General features: G+C 44.5%; 1 protein-coding gene across 2 annotated transcripts in view; it reads right to left on the bottom strand.

The window, feature by feature from the left end:
• Positions 1-10,968: 10,968 nt before the first annotated feature.
• TYMS (thymidylate synthetase) overlaps positions 10,969-11,329 on the bottom strand; it is a 37,513-nt gene continuing 37,152 nt past the window's right edge. For both annotated transcript variants that reach the window (XM_073550870.1, XM_073550869.1), the window contains one exon: positions 10,969-11,252. In XM_073550870.1, coding sequence (XP_073406971.1) covers positions 11,115-11,252 — 138 coding nt within the window. In that variant the 3' untranslated portion in view covers positions 10,969-11,114. The remainder of the gene's footprint in view (positions 11,253-11,329) is intronic.

Below are 11,329 nucleotides of genomic sequence, written 5' to 3'. Positions count from 1 at the left end.
AACCCAATTGAGTATCTCTAGAGACGTGAAAATGGCTGTCCACCAATGCTCACCATCCAACCTGACGGAGCTGGAGACGATCTGCAAGAAAGAATGGTAGAGGATCCCCAAATCCAGGTGTGAAAAACTTTTTGCATCATTCCCAAGAAGACTCATGGCTGTACTAGCTCAAAAGGGTGCTTCTACTCAATACTGAGCAAAAGGTCTGATTACTTATGACAGTGTGATTTCAGTTTTTCTTTAATAAATTTGCAAAAATTTCTATATTTGTTTTTTTTCAGTCAAGATGGGGTGCAGAGTGTACATTAATGAGAAAAAAAATGAACTTTTCTGAATTTACCAAATGACTGCAATGAAAGAGTGAAAAATTTAAAGGGGCCTGAATTCTTTCCATACCCACTGTATATTAGTGGTTGTAAAACTATGGATACCTAAGATCCTGCAATGCCTGCACATGAGGAAAGAGACTTAGGGAATCACAAAAAGTATATTACATTTCTAATTAGAGATCTTTTCTAATATTATTATTATACCTACTACAAATGTATATTACATTTCTAATTAGAGATCTTTTCTAATATTATTATTACACCTACTACAAATTGGGATAGGATCTTGGACATGGAAATTCCCCTTTAACATCATAGAAATGCTACAATAACCTAGTTAACAGTAGACATGAAACAGCAGTAACAGCCCTAATCACACATTTCTTCTGACAATTCTTGTCTTAATTTATGTGCTGCAGTTGAGGTAGGCACAGGAAGTGGTATCACTGGAATGTCCAAGCAAGTTTATTCCAACAGCATAAACTGCTCTAGTTAGAAAAACAAATCAACAGCCATTTCCTTTCTGCCACAAAGCAACAAACAGAAAAATACAGTCCATACAGTACAGCGGGTCCGCCCACACAGGTCAGCGTCTTTAGCACACACAATGGAGGTCTCCACACCTCCAGCCACAGACACCGCATGAGGCAATTGGCCTCCATTTTATTCACCAAACCATGCCACTGGGGTGAGGATATGTTAGCGGTCATTCCCATCCATCTCTTATGACCGCTCATAAAACCCAGCCCTGGAGAGGCCCAAACAATTCTCTCAGCACTATATGTGCTGGAGCATGCTGTACTTCCGAGCTCATATCACTGTAGCTAATAGCCACGATGACACATATCTCCCCTCAAGGACTTGTCCGGTGGCCATCTTACATACCCTCCCCCTTTGCTCAAAGCGAGGGGGGCTTGGCACCTTCTGTCAACAAACAAGTGGTTCCTCGACAGAGAATCAGCATTGCCATGCAGTTTCCCTGACCTATGCTCTACCTGGAACTTGAAATCCTGAAGTGCTAGGAACCACCTGGTCAATCGGGCATTGTTCCCTTTTTCTCCCTCATCCACTTCAGTGGGGCATGGTCTGACACTCTAAGAGGTAGTACCTTTGAGAGTCCAATGCCCATTTGATGGCTAAACACTTCTCCACTATGGAGTAGTTTTTTCCGCAGGATGACAACTTTTTGCTGAGATACATTATGGGGTGCTCTTCCCCGTTCACCTCTTGGACATGAAATCTTTCAGCCCGACATCTGACACGTCCGTCTGGACCACAAACTCCTTGGAGAAATCGGGTGCTACCAGCACCGGCTATTTGCATAGGGCTAGCTTCAGTTTCTGGAAGGCGGTCTCAGCTTCTGGAGACCAATTAGCCATAGCCGACTTTGTCTCTTTAAGGAGGTCTATTAGAGAGGCAGCTACCATGGCGAAGTTTTGAATTAACCGGCGGCAGTAGCCCACAATGCCCAGGAACGCCCTCACCTGTTTTTTTTTTTGAGGGGTTGTGGCCAGCCCTGGATTGCCTTAACTTTGTTTATCTGAGGCTGTATTTCGCCCCAGCCTACAAAATAGCCCAAATATCTTGCCTCCTCCATTCCTAAGGTACACTTTTTTGGGTTTATAGAAAACCCTGCCTTCCGTAGAGCATCAAGTACGGCCTGGACTTTGCTCAGATGGCTCCTCCAATCCTGGCTGAAGATTAGAATGTCATCCAGGTAGGCCGACGCGTACCTTTTGGGGGGGGGGGGGGCAGGATCCGGTCCATGGCTCTCTGGAATGTAGCTGGAGCGCCTTGTAACCCAAATGGCATCCTTGTGTAATGGAAGCACCCATCTGACATTGAAAAGGAAGTCTTCTCCTTGGTATCTTGGGACATAGGAATTTGCCAATATCCTTTTGTGAGGTCAAGGGTAGTAATGTACCAAGCCAGCCCTAGCCTCTCTATTAGTTCATCGACCCGGGACATTGGGTAAGCATTGCACTTGGAGACTTCATTCAGCTTCCTATAGTCGTTGCAAAACCACCATTTCCCATCTGGCTTCGGCACCAAGACTATTGGACTGGACCAGCCACTGTTGGACTCAATAACTCCCAGGCTCAGCATCTGCTTTGTTTTCTTCGAGATTACCTCTCGACGAGCAAGTTTGGTAACCCTAGTGAGGGCCACAATTCCATGAGTCCAGCAAACCAGTCACTTGTACCCCCAGTTTACTGTCATGGGGCATGCCTGCGGCCCCTCACCCATTTGGGGAACAGCACTGCAGGCCGGATAGGCAAAATGAGAGCAGTCCAGTCCATTGGCTCAGTTGTCATGGGACAACGAACATCACCCATAACATCATACAACACCTCCCCAGCCCCTTTGGACACCCAACATCCTTTTGGGACTCCGACCCTTGTTGAGACCCACAGTATGGAGTGGGCTGCCTTCAGTCACCACCTGGTATCTCTCAACCAGTCAATTGGCATTCTGGGGATCACCCTGAGCAACCCAAGTCTGTATGGGCCTCAGCAGGGAGTGCACAAACTGGTCCATCACCACTCATTCTACCATCCGCGCAGGCATAGAGGACTCTGGTTGCAGCCACTTCTGGACCAGGTGCAACAGGTCGAACATTTAGGAGTGTGAAGGGTTAAAACTAAAAATCAGAGCTGAAGTTTCATTTTCTCCATTCTCTGAAGGTTTCGTTTCTCAATTTTTGTTGCTGTAAGATAAATTTTTGTAATTAGGATGAAAAAGTTCAGGCTGTCATGAAACCAGACTGTTCCCATCAGGTGCAAGATAAGGGAACCGGGGGTGTAGAACTCTGAAGAATATGCCATTATACTACTTTCTATGCTATTTGGATACGGACATATATGTAGTTTCCGGTTTTCTTGCAATATTATTGGCTCATAAAGTGAAATGATGCTATTGGTAGTTGAGAACTTTGCATAATTAAGCAAAATATTATAAAAGTGACTAAAATAAAGGGGACTAGTGATCTGTCTTGATCCTCCCGTACAGAGACCCCCGTCTCCGTGTGGTCATTCCCAGTTGCTAGCAACGCCCTGTGGATTATTTTTGTAAATCACTGGATCAACCGTGAAGGGTTAATTTAACCCTCTCTCTATCAGCTGCCACCCAACGTGGGGCCCCCGGAGGACAAGACAAAGGACCCTCAGAGCAGACACAGGTGCTCGAAAATTGGGACTGATCATCCCCCACGACAACCACAGTAAGTTGGCAGTTACTGTATACTGTTCAGACTGACCGTTGGTGTGGTTTTCCTGTGTCTGTTGCTGCAAAGAGGATCTGAGGTTTGTCTTTGATGGTGGGGTGATTCATGGGTGGAATCATATAGAGGTGCAGTCCCGTTGGGGGCCCAGTGCTCGAACCGTACCTCATAAGGGACAGACACCCCGGATTGACCAGTGATTGTGGCTCTCTTTATAGTCAAAATATCCTGAAATCCTGATCACTTAGTGTCGGGTGTGGTGAAGTGATCGAAGACTGGGCAGGATACGTAACTCAGGTATATATATATATATATATATATATATATATATATATATATATATACACACACACACACACAGAGGTGTCCGGAGGGATAGTCTGAGACGCCCTCCTCCTTTCACTGAGTACCGCGTTGAATTTTGGGTATCCCAGAGGGGGATTATTGACCCAGTGGAACAGAGACTGAAACAGCCAACAGTACTGTGCACAACTGAAGCAAGGATATTTAACTCTAAATGAGAGAATCCGTGGAAGGAAAAGAAGAATTTTGTGGGTTTGGCATATGAATTGTGTGACGAAGGTGTTAGGAAGAACAGAGAAAGTGAATTCTGATTCTGTTACTGCTATGTTGAAGAAGGAAAAATTGTCTATTATTATGGCAAGGGCTGGATGTTTTGTGGTTCAAGAAAGTGACTGTGGTGTGAGAATGTGATTAAAGAAACTGATATCGAGACTGATGTTTCAGGCAAATAGTTAAGAATGATTTGAAAGAGGTCTCCCTGCTAGATGACAATTGTACCAGGAGACCAGGAGTAGCAGCCTCCACCCCCTTTCCTTTGTTAAACTCTGACAGTACCTATTATCATCCACTGCCAGCCTCAGTCCCCGCTATGCCTAATATTGTTAGTGGTTATGAGTATACTCCCTTCACCCCATCCCAAATAGACACCCTTTGCAATCAATTACCCAATCCAGAGACTTCCCCCATGACTTTCTACAGGCAAATGGCAGCAAATCGATATTTATTCCACTCCCCGAAGAGATCTATTACACATACTTCGAGCAAAAGTTGGGGAGGGGTATTTTCCAATTATTGAGGGTGGCATAATATATATGAATCTGGATGGGGAAACCTATGAGAGTGGTGTTGATTTCTGCAATGCTTTAAAGGTTTGGGCACAAGATAGATTAGCGGACCAAGCTACCTCTTTCACAGATGTCACACAGGCAAAGGGGGAGACCGCCGAGAAGTTCTATGGGCGTCTTATGGTAGTATTTAGAGATCTGGGATTCTCACTGTATCATAAAGCCAAAACACATCTTTTTGTGGCAGCTTTGAGGTCCGGCCTTTTCTTCTCATGTGTACCAAGAAGTTCTGACAATGCTTGGATCCACTGTAGCCCTCCATACTCCGTACCACCCACAATCCAGTGGGAAAGTTAAGAGGCTGAACGGCACACTGAAGGGACAATTGACCAAAATGATGCAGACTTCAGCTCCATTGCCAGAGCTCCTACCCATTGTACTATACCACATTCGTACTACCCCCTATTGCAAAACATGACTTGTCCCCATATGAGATATTGTTTGGTACTAGGCCCCCAGTTGCAAATTTCCAGCCTCAGCAGTTATCAGAAGAAACTGACCGTGCTGTTCAATGTGTTATTCAGCTTAGTAAAAATCTTGCTAACACCCATGCTCTAGTTTCTTTTTCTCTTCCAGATTCAGCAGAAACAGACACCTGTCATAACCTGAAGCCTAGTGATTTGGTAGTCGTGAAAAGGCATTTCAGGAAGCATGGACTAGAACCCTTGTATGACGGTCCCTATCAAGTCCTCCTCATCAACCAACAAGCCAATAACAAATAAAGGGGCATAATGTTTTGGTTTTTCGCATTTTCCATATTATTGGTAGACGTTAAAAGTTAAAGTTAGAAGATATTCAAAGACTCATCAATACGATAAAGACAATGATCGTAATAAGGGCAGTTGGGGGTCAGACACCTTCTCCTTTCTTAATCCAGCCAATTGATTTAAGGGAATTGGGGGGGTTGGATAGCTGGGATCTTACAAAGCTTGTTGCATATTGCTGCCTGTATCCTTGTTGCATATGTGATACTAAAACTTGTTCTTTGGTGTATTTCTGTATATATTAGGAAATTCTGCACTAAGACATCTGATGATACCAAAGGTGTCACTGCCCCTGCTCTTCTCTGCACCGATCTCAAAAGGCTACCTTCAAAAGATCTCCACCACCGTCATCAAAAATTGTTATTTGTGAATTGCAGTATACAGGGGGGACGGGTGCGCCACAACAGCCATGACTGGTAACACGGCCTGTCATGTGAAGACCAGTAGCCCTCAAGCTGTTAGCTTGGGATAGCACCTGATGCTGCATATGTTTAAAAAAAAAATTATCTAGGGGGGATTGTGAAGGGTTAAAACTAAAATCAGAGCTGAAGTTTCTTTTTCTCCATTCTCTGAAGGTTTCGTTTCTCAATTTTTGTTGCTGTAAGATACATTTTTGAAATTAGGATGAAAAAGTTCAGGCTGTCATGAAGCCAGACTGTTCCCATCAGGTGCAAGATAAGGGAATCGGGGGTGTAGAACTCAAGAATATGCCATTATACTACTTTTTATGCTATTTGGATATGGACGTATATGCAGTTTCCGGTTTTCTTGCAATATTGGCTTATAAAGTGAAATGATGCTATTGGTAGTTGAGAACTTTGCATAATTAAGCAAAATATAATAAAAGTGACTAAAATAAAGGGGACTAGTGATCTGTCTTGTTCCTCCCGTACAGAGACCCCCCCGTCTGTGTGGTCATTCCCAGTTGCTAGCAACGCCCTGTGGATTAATTTGGAAATCACTTGCTCAACCGTGAAGGGTTAATTTAACCCTCTCCCTATCAGGAGCAAGGCGGATGGTCCCGGTGATATGTCCAGAGGTGAACCCGCTGTGCCTTGATAGTCATTGTCACCCCCAAGAATCTCCGTTTTTAGCTTGTCATACTCTTTCCTGCAAATTTAAGCCATAATACGCCTTCTGGGGTTCCCCGTCAAGTATGGCACCAGTACCTCTGCCCACTGCTCTGGTGGAAGTTTCAACCGCACATGAAGTAGCTTTTAGTAATTCCATTTTGGGGCATATATAACTTTTTGATTACATTTTTTGGGTGTTTTTTAATGCTTTTTTGGAAATTACAAGTGGTTGTTGGTTTGTCATGTTCTGAGACATACATTTTTTTTATTTTTCCGTCCACAGATGTTTGAAGAGTTTTGCGAGAAACTGTAGCTTTCACTACTGCCAGTTTGCTATTTTTGTGAGGCCGGATGAGTAAGATCCAAACAATTCTGGCAAGTTGTATTTCCTTACAGCATGCACCATATAGAATGGATGAGATACAAATATAATCTTTTACACAACCAGCTGTAGTATTTATTGGTAATATGTTGGTATATATACTACTTTATCACTTATTTATTCGAGGTGGGATAAACAAATGCCAATTCCGGCAGTTTTTTTTTTTCATAATCTTAATCATGTGGGATGAATAATGGTAGTATTCTAATATACAGTGGCTTACGAAATGATTCACCCCCTTGGCTTTTTACATTACAACCTGTGTTTAAATATTTTGTAGTCCGATTTGTGTGTGATGCCTTAGCACTAAATAGTCTAAGTTGGTGAAGTGAGAAAAATAGGCAAAAATTATTTTTTTGGGATAACATAACTAAAAATTGTCATGTACACGTGTAATCACCCCTTTTGTGATGAAGCCCCTAAAAATTTCTGGTGCAAGCAATTACCTTCCTAAGTCCCATGCTTCATGAAAGGAAGTCCATCTGTGTGCAATCTAAGTGTCACATGGTCTGTCAGTATATACACACCTTTTCTGAAATGCCACAGAGGCTGCAACACTATTAAGCAAGAGGCACCACTAAAGCGCCTAAAGCGTAACCGATTTTGTGACGCAACAGCAATATCGCTAGCGATCTCACTACATGTGACACTTACCTCCGACCGGCCCTCCCACTGGATATCGCTGATCGCGCGAGAACGTCCTGGCCCGTTTTCTCATCGCCGGCTTCCTGCTGGTGCCGACAAGCGACGCATGGATGTCGGCAGAAGACATCATCAGAGCTGCGTGACAGGTAAGTAACGACCGCTGCTGCATTGCTGGTGAGATCTGCCTGTTTGGCAGCTCACTAGCGACCATTTAGCGATGCACCAGCGATCCTGACCGGGTCATATCGTTGTCGGGATCGCTGGTGCATCACTAAATGTAACAGGACCTTTATCAACAACACAACGACAAAGAAGATCTCCAAACAAGTCAGGGACAAAGTTGTTGAGAAGTACAAGTCAGGGTTGGGTTAAAAAAAAAAAAAATCTCAATCTGTGATGATTCCTTGAAACATCAAATCCATTATCAAATGGAAAGAACATGGTACCACAACAAGCCTGAAAAGAGGGCCGCCAACCAAACTCTCAGCCCGTGGCAAGGTGGGCATTAATCAGAGAGGCTGTACAGAGACCAAAAGTTAGCCCTGAAGGAGCTGCAGAGTTCCCCAGCACAGACTGGATTATCTGTCCATACAACCACAATAAGCAGTACACTCCATAGAAATTGTTTTTATGACAGAGTAAACAGCGGGTAACTAAGTGACGCACGCGCTTGTTACCCGCGTCGTCGCTGGTGAGATCTGCCTGTTTGACAGCTCACCAGCGATCATGTAGCAACACACCAGCGATCCTGACCAGGTCATATCGTTGTCGGGATCGCTGGTGTGTCGTTTAGTGTAACGGGACACTTAGAGAAGACAGAAAGGATTCAGTAGAATCTAGAGAAGCTTGAACAATGGGCAGTGACTAATAGAATGGTATTTAACAGGGCGAAATTCAAGAGTCTATATCTGGGCAAGAAAAACGAAAATTACATCCATAGAATGAGAAAAGAACTAAGCAACAGCACATGTGAAAAAGACTTTGGTATTCCAATAGATCACAGATTGCACATGAGCCAACAGTGTGATGCAGTAGCAAAAAAGGCAGTTAGTTTTAGGATGTATTAAGAGAAGCATAGAGTATAGATCACGTGAAGTAATTATTCCTCTCTACTCCTCATTGGTCAGGCTTTATCTGGAATACTGTGTCCAATCCTGGGCACCATATTTTTAAAAAAAGACATTGAAAAACTGGAGCAAGTTCAGTGAAGAGCTACCAGGATAGTAAGCGGACTGCAAAGGATGTCCAAGGAACAGATATAGGATCTGGAAATGTTTAGCTTGCAAAAATAAGGCTAAGAGGAGACTTAATAGTTGTCTACAAATATGTGAGGGGATGTCAGTGTACAGCAGGGGTGGGCAATTAATTTTCCCCGAGGGGCCACATGGGAGACCATGACTGTTGTGGAGGGCCAAACTAATAGCTTGAAATTAATTGTACTCAATATTAATGGTATCACTTAATATTGAGCATAATTAAGTATGCTGACACCCCCCCACAGCCCCTTACATACAGCATGAGCCCCACACAGCCTCACCCATGTACAGCATGAGCCCCACCCATGTACGGCATATGAGCCCCACACAGCCTCACCCATGTACGGCATATGAGCCCCACACAGCCTCACCCATGTACGGCATGAGCCCCACACAGCCTCACCCATGTACGGCATGAGCCCGTTTCCCCATATACTGCATAAGGCCCCCACACAGCCTTCCTATAAACTGCATGAGCCCCAGTCTCTCCACATACTGAATGAGGCCCCAGACAGCCTCCCATGTACTGCATGAGGCCCCACACAGCCTCCCATATACTGCATGAGGCCCCACACAGCCTCCCCTTATATTGCATGACAGTATAAAGCCTTCCCATATGTAACGGGGTCTACCAAGCTGGAGTACCTCTTTCAGTACCACCCAGTGTTTGCGGAGGTCCGCTCTGCGTTGGCTGGAGTCTAAATGAATGACGCTGGCTGGAATTCCTTGGTTACATGGGCGCATATAAAAGATCACTGCTTCTCCATGTATTTCCAGTCAGACAACACTTTACTCACAGGACACAGAATATATCACACAGATACAGAGGGCAGGCCAATAGAAAAATGGCAGGCCAGACATGCATTACAAAAGCCGCAGGTGGCCGGAGCCTGCCGATGTTTACTGTGGGAATTACAAAGGTGGGGGGAGGGCGGACAAAAGGAGAATATCGTGTCCCCTCTGCCCAGGGGCGCAGCCTGTGAACTGATGCATTAGGGACATGCATCTCACATAGAACCTATTATACATACATATAACTGCACAACATATTCTGAGTGCTGAGTGGTTCTGTAGCACATAACACCACAGCCTCACCATGTGCAGCATGTCACCCCCATAGCCTCCCCGTGTGCAGCATGACACCCCCATAGAATCCCCATGTTCACTCCCATATTCAAAGGGAAAAAAAAAAACAACCCACATACTCACCTCGGTCCCGTTCCCAGGCGCCCTGCTTCTGCTTCCGTCTCCGATGCGCTGACTCTCCGGCGGTACACAGCTGACGCGATGACATGTCATTGTGTCAGCTGTTTCACATGGTGACTTGTGAAGGAAGTGGCCGGAGGCCCCTCCTCCACCAATGCTGACTGCGGCCCGCAGACCTCAGGTCTTCAGCCCCACGGCTGTCTCGGGCCGGACTGAAACAGCCTGAGTGCCGGCTGTAGCCCGCACTTCGCCCTGGTCTGGTGTAGAGGGATCATTCTTGTACTCATTTTCACATGGAAACACGAGAATCAATGGAATGAAACTGAAAAGGGTGAAGATGCAGAAAAAATATTAGATAAAAATTTTTTTGACAGTGAGGGTGATCAATGAGTGGTACAGGCTGCTACGAGAGGTCATGAGTTCTCCTGCAATGGAAGGCTTCAAACAGAGGCTGGACATACATCTGTCTGAGATGGATACTGAATCCTGCATTGATCAGGGGGTCAGACATGATGACCCTTGAGGTCTCTTCCAACTATAAACATACCGTATACGAAAAAACAGAGAAACCATCTAACTTGAAGGAGGGTGGAGCAGTTTTCTAGAGATATGCTCTGGTGTGTGTCAGGTCTCCAGTTGCAAGATCAGCCCAATGGCACCCCGTCATCTTGCTGCCGAGGTACTGACAAAGGGAACACTTTCCATGTGCCAGACTTTTCTATGTGCTGCTGTTACTACTCACAACAGCACATGAGGAGTTAGACTGCTAGTGAGACCACAGATCCCAGCAGTTACAGTAGGAGCTGTGCTCTGTACATAAGCTATACTGTGTGATCAGCTTGATGAACATATGCGTCCTGCAACACTAAAGGACGTGCTCATAACGGATATACTGTATATAGCGTTAAGTGGTCACCAAATAAAAAAATATTTTAAAGAAATAACTGGTTTGTAAATATCAAGTTTACTATAGAATTGCTTTATACACACACACCGCCAAGTAACATTGTTTAGTTAGGACAACTCACAACTGTGATAACAATAAGCGCTAAAGTATGAGAGGGGGGGGAATTAAGATTCTTCTGAAAACATCACACGGCCATTTCCATTCTAATGGTAGGATGAGGGTCGTAGCCTTCAAGCTGGAAATCTTCTGCTTTGAAGTCATTGATGTTTTCCACTGTCCGTAGGATTTTAAGTTTAGGGAATGGCTTAGGTTTCCTTTGAAGCTGAAATACAAAGAGATAACCTTGTCAACTTTTGTTAAAAAATACAGAATCTAAAATACAGTAAATCTTATGTAGAA

The sequence above is a fragment of the Dendrobates tinctorius genome, unplaced genomic scaffold (assembly GCF_039654945.1).
Source record: "Dendrobates tinctorius isolate UK_male_01 unplaced genomic scaffold, ASM3965494v1 ptg000171l, whole genome shotgun sequence".
Classification (NCBI taxonomy): domain Eukaryota; kingdom Metazoa; phylum Chordata; class Amphibia; order Anura; family Dendrobatidae; genus Dendrobates; species Dendrobates tinctorius.
Note: the sequence above shows the minus strand (reverse complement) of the source record. Positions and strands in the feature narration are given on the sequence as shown.